The following is a 19,604-nucleotide window of genomic DNA, read 5'->3' as shown; positions in this document are numbered from 1 at the left end:
GTTGTAAAAGGTGCCTTCTATTTCTGGAAACTTCCTTAAACTGTTTGATAAGTCTTTTTTAATGTTTTGCTGCCGGTCGTTACGGTCACCGCGATTCATTCTTTAGTTTGTCTTTTCTTTTTTTAAGATAAGCTAATGATAGAATCTGTGTAAACAGATCTGAACCTAACCCTCACATCCAGTCAACAAGTTCCGGGGGACGTACGGTTGATGACGTCATCGCGTAAGCTCCAACGTAAACAGAGCGGAGGCTAGCAGCTATTATCGAAACAAACCGATATTGAGAAATGGCAACGAAACTGGAGTCCAATGGATATTTAAGGATCTGACGTTTAACAAGTTCATACGTATGGTGTGTATTTTACACAAATATATCTAAATTGACCTTTTTGAATAGTTAGCGTGGGCTTGATAGCCATTTAGCCGTGTTTCTACTTCCTTTTTTTGTTTTAAATTATTTTACTTCGCGCGTTGCTCGAAAGCAGCACTCGCTTCAGTATAATATACACTTTCCTTCAGAACTGACTGTTTGCACGAGCTGTGAAGTTAACCGATAACGATAATGTGCTAAAATCTGCGTTTTATGGTATCCGGTGTCGGCGTAGCGCGGGCCCGGTAGCACCACGGAGCTGTCAAAATGAACTGCTAGCAAAGTCATGACGCTAGCCCGAAAGCTCGCTTGAAATAGAAATTACGAAAACGGCTGAAAAAGTTACCAACGCACCCCGTTACGTCTCTAAAGGAGGTCGATCCAAGAAAATATGATGTAGGGTTACTTTAGATGTTAAAAACTATCACTCTGTGTTCACGCTCGCGTTATTTCTTTACATAATCAGACTGGAATGCGTCTTCGCATTTCGTAATAGCGCATAAACAACAGTGCGACAATCGCAATTGTCAGAAGGAATATGATTGTGATAATATGTTAGAGAAAATTATAAACTAAGAAGTTGTTTTGTCGAGGGGAAAGCTATCAAAACACGCAATGTTGTGCAATCTTGAACCCGTAGTCTACTGAAGGCGGTAAAACAAAGTGAACCACATCAAAACACTATGATGATAGTAGATTTAGATTGGTTTTAACAATTAATAAGTTACTTGTTTATCCAAAAACACTGTTTACACCCAGGATTAGGTCTATAATTTAGTGCCAAAAGATCCATACTTTCAACATGGTACTTTACTTTTTATATTTACCCCTTCAAAATGATTGATTATTCTTTATTAGATCATTTCTTGTCCCCTTTATTTAATTTAAATGTTGTTTTGTTGTGGAAATATCAATAAAACGGGCTCAACTTTATTTCAAGAATGTAAAAAGCAAGTTCCTGGAAGGCCTTCTTTGATCTTGTCAACAGAAATTGTATTCATCATAACGAGGAAGTCCCCCTCATTCTGGTTTAACCACAGAAAGAAACTGCAATCAATGGGCCGAGGACAGTTGTAGTTAAGCTGCTATTCATGTTTGTGTACATCTTTTTTATATATAGGGAGAGAGCAACACAGCAACGCTCTGTAGAAAAAGATCTACAACACCAGTAGAGGTGATCTCGACCAGACTAGATCAATATAACATATTGATAAAACAATCAGAAATACCTTTCTCTGTAAGCAAACTCTCAATCATTAGATATATTTATAAATAGTTGAAATACTTTCTCATTATCTAAGTAATTTTACACAAAGTGTATAGTTTAAAATCAAAGCAGAACAGGGATTTTTAAAATTTGAAATCACAGATTCAAAATGTCAATTCTGAAATTGTGCACGTTTCTTGCTATAAAAATAGATTTATGAGACTTAGCTGGATACCACTATTCTAATTGTATATATTTTTTAGCTTATATTTGCATGTGATTCCAGGTAACAATCCCCCCCCCCCCTAAAGCAGCTAATATTTGCATCACTTGCTCTTTTTTTTCCAGCTCCATCCCTAAAAGTCTCGATCAGCGTCCACCATGTCGTCCCGTGTTTTGATGCGGCAGCAGCTCATGAGGGAGCAAGCCCAGGAGCAGGAGAGGCGCGAGGCCCAGCAGAAGGCCTCAGCCTCCCAGCTGCGGGCCTCAGAATCCACTCCAGCCATCTCTGTGTCTCTGCCTCTAAATGCAGCTCGCCCCCCACCAGCACAAGTGCCTGTGGAGGTGCTTAAAGTAAGAGACCCTTCACCTGTATGCTTAATAACAAATGGGAAATGGCATAGTCACACTTAAATTAAATGTAAATGTTTTGTCAAAAAGAGAATTCCTAATGATGACCATTGATTTATTAGCTCTTCTTTTTATCAAACATTTTTTGTGCATGTTTAAAAATGATTTTTAAATGTTTTTTGTGAAATTATTTAATCTCTCCATGATTTTTATTCCACTGTGCTAGTCACAATTCACATTCTTTACATCAGAATAGCAGTTTTTTTCTTATAAACTCTTGTAAATATCAGTATTTTGTTGACTACATATGTTGTGAGGTTTATATAATGACCTAAAAATAATTAAGAATTAGTGTGTGTGGCATATTAGTAGCTCAGAGGGCTGCTTGTGTTGAAATTTGATGCTGACATGTAATACAACAGCAAACGTAATCAATAATATACTTAAATCTAATTTAAATACTTTATATTTTGCTGTTTTTTTTGCCTCTGCTGCTTTTAATTTGGATTTTTTGTGTGTTTTATTTTTATTTCTAACAAGTTGTTTTTGTCAGGATATGAAAACTAAACATGTTTTTTATTGGACAGGTGCAAACTCACTTGGAGAACCCCACAAAGTACCACATCCAGCAGGCACAGAGGCAGCAAGTGAAGCAGTACCTCTCCACCACTTTGGGAAACAAGGCAATCACTCAGAGTCTCGGTGTGTCTCCGGTACAGCAGTCCAGTTCCGCCCCTGAAGTTGCCCACACTGCCAGCAGTGCCCCCAACAGTCCAATGGCAATGCTCAACATCGGATCCAACAAGGAGGAAGTACGGGATATTCTCTCTCTCTAAATAGAAATGCTTCCACAGCAGATTGCAAAACCATTTTTGCTGCTCTGCTGGACACTTTTAAGAAGTTGAATTTCAAGCCCTCTACTCATTTTTTTGTTTGAATTACTTCATGTTTGCCGTGCATAGTTTGAGCTCCCATTGTGATGATGCAGGCCTTCTGTTATCGCTGCTCTGTGGGTCTGTTGTCACAATAAGATGTGAAATACTGCATCTGCAGTTTAACTCATCGGCTGCTATTGCTTTGATTTGACTTTTTTCTTTCTTCTTACCCCCACCTGTTTTTCTCTCTTGTGTTTTCCTCAGATTGACGATGTGATTGACGACATCATTAGCCTTGAATCCAGTTTTAATGACGACATCATTACATTTATTGACCCAGGTCTTCAGCTGCCCAGCACGGTATCAAGAGCACTATTTACTTCAACATAAATACCTATTTTTCCTAATATTTACTCTTTGAGTTCAGAGGGCAAATCTTTTTTTTTACTCTTGTAAAAGTCGCTCTTTTTTGTGTGGAATTCTGAAGTGGTGTCAGCAATTGTGGCACTCTGTTACTATTCGTCACACAAGTGCTGCCTGGGCGGAGAAAAACTGTTGAACGGCACAAGATAAGAAGAAGCCAAAGTGAAATGTGCTTGTAAAAAGCTCAGTACAATTCGCAAGAAGTCTGACTTTTGCTGAGTCTTACCTTCAAGATAGACAATGGGGATCATGGTGATGCTCTTTGAGGACAACAAAAAAGATCAGAATGGGGTTAATTTAATTATTTTTACAGCAATAACCCTCCTCCTTCTTCTTTTCTTGTGGCCTATTTTGTTTGTCTAATGCCACAGAAACCGTCTAGAAGAATTGGATGGCAGTACTTGCATTGTGACATGTTTGTTGCTGTTGCAGCTCCCAGGAAATCATCTGGAACTCTACCACAGCCCAGGAATGGGAGCACCTACTCTCACCGTCAGCAACTCCTGTCCTGCTGATCTTCCAAAGATTAAAAGGGAAATTACAGGTACCGACCGTAAATCAGGTGTAATTTTGACTTTCTTGTTTTTTTTTTCTTAAGAATTTGATATCATTTTTGATACAACTTAGAAATTCCTCCTGCAGATGCAGATGCCAAAGCTATAATGAAAGAAAGACAGAAAAAAGACAACCATAACCTCAGTAAGTCCATATTTTTAATCCTGTGATATTTATTGAGCATTTTGTTGGTATCATGCAAAATCCAGCTTGTGATGGTTCTGGTCTGAAGACGACTCTTTATGTGTTCTTCCCTTCATGCTCCTTTTCTTTGACGTGTCATCTCCGCTAACTTCAGTTGAGAGGAGGCGAAGATTCAACATCAATGACCGTATCAAAGAGCTGGGTACTTTGATACCAAAGTCAAGTGACCCGTATGTTTTCACTGCATCATTTTTTTGTCAACTATTAAAAAAATGACACTAATTTGGAAATGTTGGTTTGTTTTTATTCTTCTGGTGTCGCTCCAACGACGACAGAGAGATGCGTTGGAATAAAGGCACCATCCTGAAAGCCTCTGTGGACTACATCCGAAAGTTACAAAAGGAGCAGCACAGAGCCAAGGATGTTGAAATGCGACAGAAAAAGCTGGAACAGGCCAACCACATCCTGATGTTACGCATCCAGGTCAGTGGCTGTGCTGTCCGGATAAATACATAAATGCACATCTTATTATACGCACAATCTATTTTTCAGCAAACTGCAGATGAGGTAAAAAACATTATTGTGAATTATTACATGCAGGTGCGTCTGTTTCTGCTCAATCTTTAACTTATACAGATATTTTTTGTGCTTTGACTCAGAATTGACTCAGATTTGTCCAAACAAGCTCTTAAAGATCTCCCACAAATTTGTGAGCAAAAACTGGACATCTGCTGGTTTCTGTTGAAGTGTTTTGACATCTGTAGGATTTATTGTGAACTAACAGACTGAAACAAACACAATCTACACACTGTTGGCTTTAATTCCACATCATGAATAACACAATTCATGTTCAGAGATCAAGAGGAAGGCCAGTTCTTTTCAGCTTGTTATTTGTGATTGCATTATTTCTATAAACTTGTGATGATGCAGCTGGTCAGAGATACTGTGAAACAAACCTAAAGTCTGCAAACATACAGTAACAAATCACACATGAAATCATTACAAAAAAAAGACACTGGAGACAAGATTTTAAAGTTTGGGAAGTTCTCCAACAGAAGTCCATGTTTTAACCACTAAGAAATTGTTGTAAAAAAGTAAAATGATTGTTGGTAATCACTTTAGACTTCATAGTAGCGACTGGATACTCAAGTCACGCAGGAGACTTGGGTTCAATCCCCAGGGTGTCCACTGATCCATCCAGATTGGGCCCTTAGGCAAGACCCTTAACGTTGCTGCCAGTTGCTGCTGCAGCTAGTGAGCCAAAGCAGGAATTCTTCAAGAGTAGCTACAAATGGAAACAATTGCAAATCAGCATTTCATTTTGAAACACATTCTGTGGTGAAAAATGCAGAATCCTTTTTGCAGCAGTCCATGTTTTAACCACTAAGAAATTGTTGTAAAAAAGTAAAATGATTGTTGGTAATCACTTTAGACTTCATAGTAGCGACTGGATACTCAAGTCACGCAGGAGACTTGGGTTCAATCCCCGGGGTGTCCACTGATCCATCCAGATTGGGCCCTTAGGCAAGACCCTTAACGTTGCTGCCTAACTGGGTCCCTGTGCCCCTCAAGTAATATTCTGCCAAATCACTGATACGAAAAAGTAGGTGCTGTTTCACTGTGGCGACCCCGAATGGGATAAGGAGGTGAACAACTTTAGACTTCATAGTTTCTATCTCCATATAAATCAAGGGTCTCAGACTGGCGGCCTGCAGGCCATTTGCGGTCCGTAAGTTGATATTTTGTGGCCCTTAATATGAAAGTTCAATATTGCTGCGTGCCGTGAGTTTTTAACGGCACTTTTATAGAGCTGTGTGCAGAACTGAAAAACCAACCAATCACGGTGGGGCATATGGCTCTTGGGGGCGTGACATTTACTGGCCTTGAAGCAGGAAAAGTTTAGGGCAGGAAACCTGACTCCCCCCCTACCCAAACCACATTGAGTTCCTTGCTTTTTTTTAGGAAGTGACTATTTGCACTAAATTTTCTTAACACGTGTAGCCAGTGCTTTATGGGGTTCCAATTGTGCCAAAAATATGTTTTTTGCGCTCTATATCTTTGCTTCATTGTCTATGTCTACTGAACAAGTTTATTGAACATTTGTTTGTGTCTATGTACTACTAAGCAATATCCTCTGTGTTTATGCTTCTTTGATGATAGCTTTGTATTTGCTTTGTTTAAGCTTAAAACTTTGCATTTGATGTTGTCATTGAATCTGGTCATCAGAAAAGTCCCTAGCACTAGATGCTAGCATCGTTTGCTCCTGTTGTTTCACAGGACACACAGAAGATATTGTATAGTAGTCTATAGACATGAACAAATGTTCAACAAATTTGTTCAGGAGACAAAGACAATGGACCAATGGTATAGACAGTGGACAAAAAAACAACATATTTGTGGCACAAATGGAACTCCATACAGCCCAGCCTCAGCCAGACTGCCTTCAGTGGCCCCATGAGTTTGAGACTCCTGATATAAATGTATCATTTTTGTCAGTTTTGTGTGGGAGGCTCCACAAGGACTGCAGATGTCTGCGATGTCCAGCCTGAACTATAAACACAAGCTGTGCATGATTGTGAAAAGTAAACAAGACGACTCTGGGTTTGATACTATGATTCTCACCAAAGTCATTGATAAATATTTCTCTGTAGGGATTCTAGAGATGGTTGTTGGGCTTTAGGACTTCAGAAACACAAATGAGAACGTTGGTAAACCGTCACAATCATGACGAGTTAACCAAAATAAATCAGTTCATAACAGAACTGAAGCAAGTAAAGAACTCCAGATTATGACAGACTTAAAGATCCACTCCATTGAAAATCCTATTTTTGGTGTTTTTAAATTGTTGTTGTGTCCTTTTTCTAAAAATATTTTGAGGAAATTGACTCAAAACTGCATTTATTTATGCAGTATTTATTTATTCAACTTATTGGGAATTAGGAGCTAACGAAAGAATGCTGTTTGAAAAAGAGCTTATTTGTGATGTAAAAAAATAAAATGTGCTGGCTGGGCCACAAGCTTCTCACTGCAACGGGGAGATTAAGGGGGTGGGGTTTCTTCTGCGCCAATATTGGAATTTCTCCATTGTGGGACTAATAAAGATTTTCTTAATCTTAATCTTAATCCCACCCACAACTCAGAGTCAAATTTCTAATGAACTATTTCCAGTCTGCAGAAATTTTATCTGAGAAAACAACAATTTTTTTTGGGCTAAAAACGGCATAATCATAAATTTAAAACCACTGATTGCCTCGTGCCGAGCTCTCCTTTAGAAACTGTTAGTTATGTTGATCGCGTTAACAATTAAAAAAAATACAGCAAATCAAAGAACATAAACACAGGAGCTCTCATTTTAAAGGGTTAAAGAACAACATGACTTCTTCTTAAACTAAAATGTCTGAATTTATTTATTGGTTTATTTCTCAGGAATAGTGCACATTAAAAGCATTATGTGTCAGAATTAGCACAGAGGCTATTTTTTTTTATCTGTAGTCCTTGACAGATGTTTTAAATCTTAACTTAAAAAAAAAACAAGAAAAACAAAAATGACGTAAAATTTTGACTTAGCAAATCTTCAATGGACTAAGTTACAAAAGAAGAACGTTGAGGAGGTGCCTTATTAAAGCTGCAGTAAAGCTATCAGAAATGCATTTTAGAGAAAAAAACAACAACTTTGTGTTGCTGCTTTTCAGCTTCTAAGTCTGGAGAAAATATGAAGTTTTTGCCATTTAAACTGTTGTGATGATCTGACTGTTGCTCCAGAAGGGGCAACACTTTCCCCACTGAAGTGCTATAAAAAGCATCACCAGTGAGAATCTTTCGAATGTGCTTCTCTTCTCAGGAGCTGGAGATGCAGGCGCGCCTCCACGGCCTCTCCAACCCCACCGGCATCTCAGCAGATCTGAACTCTGACCCTTCCCTGCAGCCAGTTTCACAAAGCGGCCAGGCGCTCCCTCAAAACACGGGAGTCGGCGCGCCCCAGAACCTCCTGGGCCTCGGAGCCGTTGGGGCGTCCATGCCAACCTCCTTCCTGTCCCCGCCCTCCTCCGACTCGCCCGCGGGCGTCACCCTCAGCAGCCCCCTAGATCTGGGCAGCCTGAGCTTTGCCGAGCTCGATGACACCTCGGCGGCCGCGCTCTACCCCGACGTGGGTTTAGGAGACATTCTCATGGACGAGGGGTGCGTGCTGTCTCCTGATCGGGTGGGCGAGTCGCTGTTTTCTCCTTTGTCACCAGGTGCCTCTAAAACCAGCAGCCGCAGAAGCAGCCTCGACATGGACGAGGACTTATGATACGTTCTGTGTGGTCAGAGAGTCTGCAGCGACAGGGACGTCCGTGTCCTCTATAACATGTTCAAGACTGTAGCGCCGGACTTTCAAGTATCACTTACACTATAAAAAATAAAAATAAAAAGTACTAACTTCCATTTTGGATCAAAAGATAGTAAGTTCCTAAATTTTCTTTCTGCCATACAGACCTAACTACTATTATTCCTGTTTGGAACAGGACAAATGATTATGTTTAAATATAAAAACTTATTAAAACGGAATATTGTAAATTAAGTAGAAGCAGCATTAGAGAGTCAAAGAAAAAAGTTTTAAGATCTATAAAAAAAGAGGGATATATATAAATGTTTTTGCTTGAATTTATTAGATGCATTTATTATTTGTATGGAAGAAAGCTGTGAGGTTTCTTTTTAATGACAATATTAGAATAACAAACGTATGCAGAGATGCCACAATGCTTAGTTTTTTATTTCTCAAGCCAACTGGAATCAGGGTTTTTTTGCAGATTGCTTTCGTCTGTTTCACCAGCAGCTAGAGAAGGGATCTTTGTAAAGTGAATTGGCATGTGACACATTCACCACCAGTTGTATATAAGAATTTTATATTTTCAGCAATTTCCTTGCACCTTACTTTGTGACAGTCTATGCATTTTATGAGAGCTTTTGTTTATGTGACTGTGACGCAGCGGAGCGCTACGGTCCAGTTTTCATGTCATCAACCTGACAAGTGTGGGAAAATAAATACATGAAAAATCAGTTGCTGCTGCAGCTAGTGAGCCAAAGCAGGAATTCTTCAAGAGTAGCTACAAATGGAAACAATTGCAAATCAGCATTTCATTTTGAAACACATTCTGTGGTGAAAAATGCAGAATCCTTTTTGCAGCAGTACTGTAGTTCATTTTTTAAATACCTGATAATTTGATAAGTGCTTTTTCATAACTAATATCTGTTCAGTCAGTGATCGTTTGTCTCCTTTTATTGATCGCTGGATGATTTTAACTGTTGGCATGTTTGTTTGTTTATTGATTAAATTGGATATCTAACAATGCATAACTGCTCTGTAAAGTATGAATTTGGTATTGGACTCCTTGAAACCACTAGTCTCACCTCCTTTTTATAATGTAATAATGACTATTTGAGTGGAAACTGCAATACAATCGTTCTATTAAATAGAGTTTAGTGGGTTTTTTTTGTCTGATGCTTTAAAGGACCTTATGTACAGTAAATGAATGTGTGTTTTGCGAAAGCACATGCATAAGTTTGTTGTGTTTTGTTTTTTAACACTGACGTACTTCTCTAAGAGGCAGATGATGATGTTGTTTTTACTCCCCTATTCAAAGCACCTATGGTCAGCTTTGTCTTGTTATATGCAACGACTCTGTAAAGTGATGCGAGTGCTAACATCGACTGTTAATACATGTAGCACGCCTGTTCCCACAGACTGGCTTCCAGAAGACTTTATCGAATAAATGGTTTCTTTGTTGCTTCATATTTGGTTGTGCTCTGTCAGTGGTTCAGCATTTGAGAGATTTCCATCGCAAGGTCCAGGCATTCTGTGGCCTGGAGGCAGATGCTGCACGGAGTGCAGTCGCACACCAAGCTGCGAATACCAGGACAGCCGCACAGGCTGAAGCTTTGGACGACGTCTTGCAGAGGCTGAAGGGCAGAGGGCTCACAGCCGCACAGGAACGAAGAGAAGGACCAGATGCAGCCATTGCAACCTCTGAATGTGGCCAGCAGACAGTCCAGAGGGCGGCAGAACAGGCAGGCCAGAAGGACTGCTGCACAAAGATCTTGCAGAAGAAAAAAGAAGAAAAAAAGTGGATTGATGCATAGAAAAAAGGACATTTAGATGTACACTTCAAAAGGAGGTACAGTCAGGAAAAGCCTGTATATTTTCCCTTTGAAAGCCTGTATATTTTCCCACTTATTTGGATACATGCACATTTGATATAAATTTGAACATCACTGAGTGATCCAAGGGATAGAACTTGACACTAAAAAAAAAGATTAAGCCTGATATAAACTTTCTGTAAAATGTAATTTTAAAGGAATTTAATTTTTGCTTGTGTTTAAGTTTAGACTATTCACACTTTAGACACATTTAAGAGACTTCTAGATGCCACAAAAAGTGTCTTGATGATGCAATTTCAGCCAAAGGAGCAACAAAAAGTTGCTAATATGAGGCAGGAGGTCCAAACTCTGAACTCCAATAAAATATTCATTTAAGTTCACATCTTAATTTTTCTATTAGTAGAATTATATTAATGTGTTTTGTTTGATTTTTATTAAATCGTTTTCTTTAAAAAAAATTCAAAATAAGATGTTCCATCTGGTTAACCCATTTTTCATAAGGTGAATTAACATTTTTTGAGACAGAGCTGATTATTGAATAAGATGAAGATGAAGATATTAATGAAGATGTCCTAATTCCTTCACGTCTGTAGCCTAAAAAATAGGAAATAAATCTTAATCAGAAAATCACAAAAAGGAGAAAAATCATCTGTCCATTCAGCAAGTAATTTTTTTACAAGAAATCCTATAATGCAATATCAAAATCTAGAAACAAGGAGTCCCACACAAGCATTCGAAAGGGGAAAAAAGTTACCTGTTTGATAGAATTCCTTCTATTTTTGCTAGTTTTAGGCAAATGGCTTTTTCTTTTTTTATATATATAATAATACCTAATTGTAATTAATTTTGACAATGTTGACAAAAAACTAGACTAATTTTGGAACAAAATGAGAATACTATCTTATCTGTCCCACCTTAGTAAATTCTCAAACAATCTAAAAGTAGAACTTATTCTTTTGAAAATAAATACATTTTTTCCCCCCCAAAAAATGACAATGAATGCCACTCTAACGTGTCAACAGTAATGAACATAAAAAATTATAGCATTCTTAAAATTTAACCAAAAATTGCATTATAATTTGAGTCTTAAATCAAGTTTTTATTTTGTCAATAGTATGGAGAAAAAGGATTGTGATTCATAATTTTCTTATTTTCTAGATCCCAGCTCTTAATGAGATGAAAAAATCTTGACTCTGCTGGTTTTTCAGAAAAGCTTAGAAAGATGTTGGGCAAAAACAAAAGAAACAAATGAAAACCTGACAAAATATATTCAATGTTTAAAAACAACATTTTAAATCTTCATAAATACCAAATAGTTTGCAGTGAAGGAGGCAGTTTGCTCACCGCTTCCACCCGGCTCCGTATGAGCAGAGATGGTTTTCTGGCTCCCCTGAGTCCTGATCACCGTGACTGACTGACTGACGTCAGGAACTGTGCAACGCTCCTCAGAGGACGGCAGCAGGACGTGCCGAGATGTTGGCTGCTCTTGCTCCACAAAACATGAGCTATGGATAGATTTTGCTCCTCTCTTACTCTCATATGGCTTACCATGGTCATCAGGGGCATTTTCTGCACCAAACACTAGAATCAACAAAGCTTGCAGCCATGAATCGACTATAAGTTTGAGAATTAAGATAACTTACTTCTTGTGCTTTGCGACACAGAGGTGTCAGACAATTCAGTGTCCTCAGTAGAGAAGAACTCTGACAAACTGTCGATTTCCGTCATAGACCCTATAAAAAGTAGAGGAATCAGCTGTTACTAAAACAGCATGTTTTGACCTTATTTTGTAGACGTACCTGTCCGCCCTGTGAGGGAGTCATCTCTGACAATGCGCCTGGAGTTCTGTGAGTCGTAGAAATGTGCATTCCCCTTGCTTAAATCATACTTTATCTTATTTAAGTTCTGTACTTCATCCATTATGACATTTGGAGACGGCTTCTGCAAACATATTTTAAAAAGAAAAAAAAGATTTATTTAAATTTGAAAGACAATCCTCAACAAATGAAATAAAAAAAGTTGAATTGAAGGAGAAGTAAAGGATACAATTAGACCACATAGTATATACATCAGATCAGGAACCACATCTATAGTTAAGGTCTCCCAGCTGTTTGCGGTGAGTAGACATCTTTGAAATTGAAAGTTAATCAATTATTAATATGCATTTTAGACACTTATATAATGTAGATAAAAGGCATGCACTGAGATTCTGGCAGTTATGAGATCTTCATTATTTTTGACATTTACCATTTATGTCATCAAGATATATATTTTCTACATTTTCTATCAAATTCAAGATAATTTTTTTTGAAGATTTTTTTTTAGAATTTCTAAGGTACACATTTCTAATCTTCAAAGCAAAAAAGAGCAACACACATGATCAAATAGTTTTTAATCTAATCATTGTTGACTAATAAAATTAACTTTTACTGGATTTTTACTGTAGTTTGAAAACAACTGCTATGTTTTCCTTGAATTATATATTTTTAAGAATGCATTAGATGGAGAATTAACATTTCAGTCAAATAGCTTAAATAGAAAGACTAATTGTAGAAAATATTCCACTTACTTTTTAAGTCATATCTTAGAAATAATCCGACGTGCAGCCACAATGAAAAGAGAAGCATTTGGTGAAGTCACCTGCCAGTCATGACGCGACTGCATTGCTCAGCATCACTCCCGTCTCCATGCCTCACTATCTCACTTACTTTGTATGTGTTTATGCCAGAGAGGGTGTGGAAAAACAACAAAGGCAGCAATATCTTTATTTATTCAACCGTTTTTTCCCAAGTAGCATTTTCTTCTTAGTATAAGTGCACTTCTACAAAGAAAAAATTAACAATATATAATGAAAACAAATAACCCAACAAATTAGAGACAACGGTTTGCCAGTAGGCCCATATAGTTTATGCAATAGAAAAAGTAACACTGTACTGAGATTATTACATGTAATATAATTACAAAGATATTGCGTATCTTACAATGCTACGCTTTACATCAGCTTGTATCACTTGAAATTCACTTTATTTTAATGACCAGTAAAAGTTGAACATGACATCTAAAGAGACAAATACACTGCAAAGTATTTATGTAAGGATAAAGAATACTTACAAAAATACGGTCTATAAAGTGAAAGCAAACAAAGCACCTTTGGAGGACCAGTTTTTAACTTAATCAAGGTAATTTAGTCAATAAAATAAAAAATTACGGAATTCCACTTCGTGAAAGGAGCTTGAATTAAGAACAGAAAAAACTATAGGAAAATACATACATTTTCAGATCTTCGATAGATGTCGTGTATCGCGGTGATGCAAGAGAGTTGTTTATTTTTTACCACAGAAGAAGAACATTGACCAATGAAAATTTGCGACTGCTGGAGGCCACTTCCGGTTTTGTGTGGATTTGTATTCTTGTAGCTGTAGCTAACAAGGTTTCAAATTCTGGTTTCTTAAAGTATTTTATATTTCTCTATTGTCCTTTGGCAAAAGTTTCAGAATCCTGCAAGATGGTGAATATTTCAGAAATATTACTTTTGTTTAAATAGTTATTCAAAAGATGTGTTAAATGTATCGAGGCCCTGTTTGTAGCATTGCCGTTTCCGTGCAACAGGAGCAATATGACATCCCTAGTATTATTAGCTAAATTTAACAGCTTTCCTGTTGGTGTGAACTGCAGTTTTATATGCATTCTAACTTTTTTCCTCTTTTATTTTATTTTATGCAATTGATTTCGTTTTTAAATCTACTTAAAGTATTTCTAGAAACTACAGTTTGCTATTTTTCAGTTATGCTAACAACCGAGCTAGCCAACTAAACGTAGTGCGAACAGTGCGAATGTAGTAAACTGAATCGATGCTCTTGCTAAACCTTTTGCCTTACTTCTAGTTCAGTTCTTTTTTTAGATTAAAAAACATTTTTATTTCATAAAAAATACGTTAATTATAATTAGAAAGAATCACATTCATAAAGTTAAATACGTGAACACGTTTGCAATGATTTTGTCGTTTATATTATTAACCATATAAGCGATTAAAAAATAAATAAATATAAAACATTAAAACAGTCAATATATGTGCAAGTTATGGATTGTTTGAGTGTTTGTATTTTTTGTATGCACGTTTTTTGTAAACAACTAAAGTCCTAGCTTACAGGATCATTGTATTTAATTCACCTGTGCATAATATTGTCAAATAGAAGTATTTTTATTTGGATGTACAGTATTTTTCGGAAATTTAGTGGACGTAAAACTGTGTTCTAAATTTGTAGAATTTTTCAGCAGGTTAGCTAACTTTTCATTTAGGCAAGTTCACATTTCACTTGTCAATGCTAATGGAATGAATATCATACACACAGCAGTTCTGTAAATATTAAAAACACTCCGACACTCTAAGAACAGTATTCTTCATTATTGTTTTGATGAAAAGAGTATCTTGTCCTAGTAGAAACAATGTGGTCTCTTTGTGTTGTCAAATGTGATTTTTTTTTTTTTTCAGGATAGTGAAACGTCAGACTTTGAGCCTACTCCTGGACCTGAATACAGTAGCATGGAAGGGGAAAATGCACCTCTTTACTGTATTTGTCGAAAACCAGATATTAACTGCTTCATGATGTGAGTTTATAACCACTCCAAATGTGTCATCCACTTTTGTAAAAGAGTATACGTAAATCCGTTCTCATATTTTTCTGTTTATGCTGACAGTGGTTGCGACAACTGCAATGAGTGGTTCCACGGACATTGCATTAACATCACTGAGAAGATGGCGAAGGCAATTCAGGAGTGGTACTGCATGAGATGCAGAGGTGAGAAGAACCTTTATTTTACAGTTGATGCAATTAATCAAGACAAACTTTATTTATATATTTATATTTTAAATATCCAGACAGAAACCCAACTCTTGAAGTAAAATATAGATCTAAGAAGAATCGGGACAAAGATGCCGAGCTTGAAAGACAATACAGTACTCCGAGCACTCCAGATTATAAAAGTGAAAAGCGGCGTGGATCCAAAGTAGGTATCTTTGCACTGAAGAAATACAAATGTATAAAAACAGTATTAAAAAAAGGTTTTACAGACACCTAAGATTTATATACACCTTAAAGCATTTATCCATCCTTATCAGGTGAAGCGTTCAGTGCGTATGTGTGGGGAATGTGAGCCCTGCAGGAGGACCGAAGACTGTGCTCAGTGTGACTTTTGCAAAGACATGAAGAAATTTGGAGGCCCAAACAAAATAAGACAAAAGTGCAGGTTCCGCCAGTGTGAGGTTCGAGCAAGGGTAGGTCACTTTACAGAATTGGGTTTTTGAATGATGCATGAAACATTTCCCTGTGATCACAAAATACTCTAATTGTACATTAAAAAACAGAATACCTTTAAATCTGTAGTGAAATTTTGCCGTTTACTTTTTACAGAAAATGCTGCGAGTGAAGGATGAGGAATTCTCTTTGCGGGAAAGAAGAGAGAATTCTCACCACAGACGGAGACACTATTCAGATGACTATGACAGCGAGGCAGAACTGTACGAGCAGTACAAGGCCGCCGGCATGGACGACAGCATGGTGGGTTGATACAAGAATCAACCATTTTACACTGATAATCACAGGACCAGGTTGCTTTGTGGTAGATTGAATATTTTGTCTTCACAGGCATGGGCTAGCGAGGATGACGACGAGCCAATCTTCAGTCCTGTCGTACGTAAGAAAGCTATAAAGGTGAAGCACGTCAAAAGAAGAGAAAAGAAGTTTGATAAGAAAGTAAGTAATAGCGGCTTTCAATGCAGTTTAAGTTGTGCATAACCTAAAATAAACAGCCATGTTTTTTTTCTCTTTAGAAAGAGTCACGCCGCCACAAACAGAAGCAAAAACACAAAGATAGAAGCAGACACAGTGACAGGGGAGATCTTCGAGACAGCGGAGGACTGCGTCAATGTTTGGGCCCAAATTGTGTGGAAGGAGCAAGACACAACTCAAAATACTGCTCTGAGGAATGTGGGATGAAGTTAGCAGCCAAGTAAGAGCTCAACCTTCACACGCTTGCATTAAAACACAGTCACTAGAGAAATATTTAGGCTAAAAAACCCAGTTTTACTGCATAAAACTATCTGTAATTTTAAAAAAGTCATGTTCCATCACAAAACAAGTCTTGTCAATGCTCTTTCAAATAGATGAATCTCCAGGATTTTAGTTTTGAATTAAATGAAACATTGTTAGATAAAAAAAAACCTCTACATTAATAATACTTTTGATCTTTCAAAGATGATTGACTTTAATTCTGGCAAATTATTACAAAATGTCAGTTAATGCAGTTTATTTCCAAAAAAAAATGGCAGATAAAATCATTCATTAAAATCGTTTAATTAGCTGATTATTTTTATCTTGAAAATAAAAACTCCACAATTTGTATTAAGTTAAAAAAAGTGAATACTTTAGTCAATTAAATAAAAGTTCATTTACAAATGGGAGGCTACATTTTAAAAAAGCAAACATGTTTTAAACCCAGTCCACTTAAAGGGTTTATCTGTTTGTGGTGGTAAATCATGGAACAGTTTAAAGCAGTAAACCTCTTACTTCCTGGACTTTTTTTTGAGAAGATCTTGCTCCACATATGTGGACAGTGGGTCATAGGAGGTTGAAACAATGCCCTGTTGACCGTCTCGGAGTATGTGGTTATGGGATGGATTAGGAAGGGCTTTACTTCCTAATCCTTACTCTGAATTTGTTTATGTTTAAGGGAAACTGGTACTTGTTTTAAACTTCCTGTTATGTTCTATGAAATACTTCCTAAGAGTCCTAAGTCAATATACAAATGTTGTATATACAGTGGGGCAAAAAAGTATTTAGTCACCCACCAATTGTGCAAGTTCTCCCACTTAAAAAGATGAGAGGTCTGTAATTTTCATAATTGGTATATCTCAACTATGTGTTTCTTGATGTAAGTAAAATTTCTTCATTTGCAGTCGGATCTATGAGATCCTTCCTCAGCGCATCCAGCAGTGGCAGCAGAGTCCCTGCATCGCTGAGGAACATGGGAAGAAGCAGCTGGAGCGCATCCGCAAGGAGCAGCAGAATGCCAGGCTCCGCCTCACTGAGATGGAGCGCCGCTTCCATGAGCTGGAGGGCATCATTGCCAAGGCTAAGCAGCAGGCCGTTCAGCAGGATGAGGAGGTGCTACTCTCAAACTTTGCAAATTCCCCAATTCTGAGTTACCTGTTAATAAAAGAAGAGTAGGAGCTGAAATATTCATCAAACCACAGGTGAACGAGGGCGACAGCGAGGATACGGATCTGCAGATTTTTTGTGTCTCCTGCAGTCATCCCGTCAACCCAAAAGTGGCTCTAAGACACATGGAAAGATGTTATGCGAAGGTGATATATTTTTTTATTCTTTTGTCTTTGTGAAACCTAAGTAAAGCACATATTTAAACTATTTATGCCATTCTTTAACTCTCTTAACAGTATGAGAGTCAGACATCATTTGGTTCCATGTATCCCACAAGAATAGAGGGGTAAGAACAACAGATTACTTTAACAATTTAAGTGTGGCCTTAGACATTAAACTGCTTTTTAAGCATGGTTTGATTTATTTTTAGTGCAACCAGACTCTTCTGTGACGTGTACAACCCTCAAAGTAAGACCTACTGCAAAAGGCTTCAGGTTTTGTGTCCAGAGCATTCCAGAGATCCCAAGGTCAGTGATTACTTCTGCAAAATAACACACAACAACTCGCCATAAAAACTACAAGAACTAAACCCAATTTTTGTTGATTTGGGTCTTTTGTTGGATGGCTAGGTACCAGTTGATGAAGTGTGTGGATGCCCACTGGTGAAGAATGTGTTTGAGCTGACAGGAGAATATTGTAGAGTTTCCAAAAGGAAATGCAACAAACACTACAACTGGGAAAAATTGCGAAGAGCTGAGGTGGACCTGGAACGAGTCAGAGTGGTAAGACATTCACATACCTTAACTCCTTGATGCATATTAAGGCAAATATGCATCAAATCACTTGGGCTCCAAAATTACCTCAATTTGGCGTCTTACTTGAAAGAAAAAACACAAGTGATTGTTTTTTTTTTGTTTTTTTCATAGCTGTAAGTGAATTCAGGTGTCAATGGGTTAAATAACTTGCCAAGATTGGTTGTGTTTCTTATGCAGTCTCATTTTAAACCATTTGCTAAATATTAACATATCTTTTTGTTTGCAGTGGTACAAACTGGACGAGCTTTTTGAGCAAGAGAGAAATGTCAGGACTGCGATGACCAACAGAGCCGGCCTTTTGGCTCTGATGTTACACCAAACCATCCAACACGACCCCTTGACCACTGATCTCCGTAGCAACAAAGACAGATAATCAACCTACATTTACAGCAGATTGCATTAAGTTTCAAAGACAATGATGCAAATGTATAGATTAACTACTCCTACTTTGATAAGTAATTTTCTTAGTATATATTAATATGTTTGATAATTTATCTATTTTTTCCTCTTGGCTAGTGCTCATTAAAACAGCTTTATCTGTAATAAATAATGAACACCCTCAGTCTCATGCAGACTTCTGAGTTTGATGTGCAAGTTTGTTAAAATGTGAGCTGCATTGAAATGAAACTTTAATACATTTTGTTAAATGCAGCTGCATATTTTTACGCAATCTTCATACATGTTTTATGCCATTAAAAAGAAATGCAGGATTTATTAAAGACTTTGTTAAAACTCCTAAAGATGGCCGACTCTGTTCTGTAATTTCTTAGGTGGATTCTTCAATGAAGGATGTTTTGAAAACCCTTTAGCATTATCTTCACCGCACCTTCAGTCGGTGGAATCTTCAAGGCTTATTTTCAACAGGTTAAATCACCCACAGTGAAGTCTGACTATAATTCAGTTTGCAATTTCACTTTGTGTATTATTTGTAAGTGATACATGGGTAGTCCGAATATCTGCACACGTGGATCTGCACACATTCAGCTAGGCCTGATCCAGTACTGAACCGACACAGTACATCCGGGTCGGACCCCCTTTTTGTTTTTAAATATATGTTATTGATGTTAGTTATGACTGAATATAAGTTATGCCTTTCACAACTTAACGACTCCACCCCTTCCGGCTTTGTTTACATCTGTCAACCTCGTTGCTCTGGCCGCGTAGGATTCATTGACTGTAATATAAGCAATAGTATTATTAAAAATAGTTATTTTTATATACAGTCTATTGGAGGAGGTCTTGCGGTGATTTATTGCGAGAAGTGGAAAATACTCCAGAATCCCTGTATTATTCGTTTATTCGTTTTTCAACTTAAAATTGAAAATGGACATTTTTTTAATCTAAAAACGG

General features: G+C 37.4%; 3 protein-coding genes across 6 annotated transcripts; 2 read left to right on the top strand and 1 right to left on the bottom strand.

The window, feature by feature from the left end:
* The first annotated feature begins 186 nt into the window (after positions 1-186).
* tfe3b (transcription factor binding to IGHM enhancer 3b) lies at positions 187-9,917 on the top strand. Of its 2 annotated transcripts, none has more exons than XM_024271181.2 (9): positions 187-352; positions 1,926-2,150; positions 2,735-2,959; positions 3,287-3,382; positions 3,878-3,989; positions 4,073-4,144; positions 4,299-4,374; positions 4,480-4,627; positions 7,986-9,917. In XM_024271181.2, the coding sequence occupies exons 2-9, from the start codon at positions 1,959-1,961 to the stop codon at positions 8,433-8,435; spliced, it is 1,371 nt and encodes a 456-aa protein (XP_024126949.1). In that variant the 5' UTR covers positions 187-352; positions 1,926-1,958; the 3' UTR covers positions 8,436-9,917. The 2 variants fall into 2 exon arrangements, with proteins under 2 accessions (XP_024126949.1, XP_024126950.1); XM_024271182.2 differs by having other exon boundaries at positions 188-352; positions 4,088-4,144; positions 7,986-8,435.
* si:dkey-245f22.3 (uncharacterized protein LOC492819 homolog) lies at positions 9,613-13,607 on the bottom strand. 3 transcript variants are annotated; one of them, XM_024271184.2, is made up of 6 exons: positions 13,554-13,607; positions 12,852-12,989; positions 12,082-12,223; positions 11,926-12,015; positions 11,627-11,851; positions 9,613-10,221 (listed from the first exon to the last, which is right to left on the bottom strand). In XM_024271184.2, the coding sequence occupies exons 3-6, from the start codon at positions 12,200-12,202 to the stop codon at positions 9,935-9,937; spliced, it is 723 nt and encodes a 240-aa protein (XP_024126952.1). In that variant the 5' UTR covers positions 12,203-12,223; positions 12,852-12,989; positions 13,554-13,607; the 3' UTR covers positions 9,613-9,934. The 3 variants fall into 3 exon arrangements, with proteins under 3 accessions (XP_024126952.1, XP_024126953.1, XP_024126951.1); XM_024271185.2 differs by having other exon boundaries at positions 13,394-13,572; XM_024271183.2 differs by lacking the exon at positions 13,554-13,607 and having other exon boundaries at positions 12,852-13,514.
* Positions 13,608-13,653: 46 nt separating this feature from the next.
* Positions 13,654-18,994, top strand: cxxc1b (CXXC finger protein 1b). The gene is made up of 14 exons (XM_024271179.2): positions 13,654-13,790; positions 14,775-14,890; positions 14,981-15,081; positions 15,162-15,289; positions 15,402-15,557; positions 15,694-15,840; positions 15,928-16,035; positions 16,113-16,291; positions 17,238-17,445; positions 17,535-17,645; positions 17,736-17,785; positions 17,870-17,966; positions 18,069-18,221; positions 18,481-18,994. The coding sequence occupies exons 1-14, from the start codon at positions 13,788-13,790 to the stop codon at positions 18,625-18,627; spliced, it is 1,704 nt and encodes a 567-aa protein (XP_024126947.1). The 5' UTR covers positions 13,654-13,787; the 3' UTR covers positions 18,628-18,994.
* The last annotated feature ends 610 nt before the right edge of the window (positions 18,995-19,604 follow it).

The sequence above is a fragment of the Oryzias melastigma genome, linkage group LG5 (genome assembly GCF_002922805.2).
Source record: "Oryzias melastigma strain HK-1 linkage group LG5, ASM292280v2, whole genome shotgun sequence".
Classification (NCBI taxonomy): Eukaryota; Metazoa; Chordata; class Actinopteri; order Beloniformes; family Adrianichthyidae; genus Oryzias; species Oryzias melastigma.
Note: the sequence above shows the minus strand (reverse complement) of the source record. Positions and strands in the feature narration are given on the sequence as shown.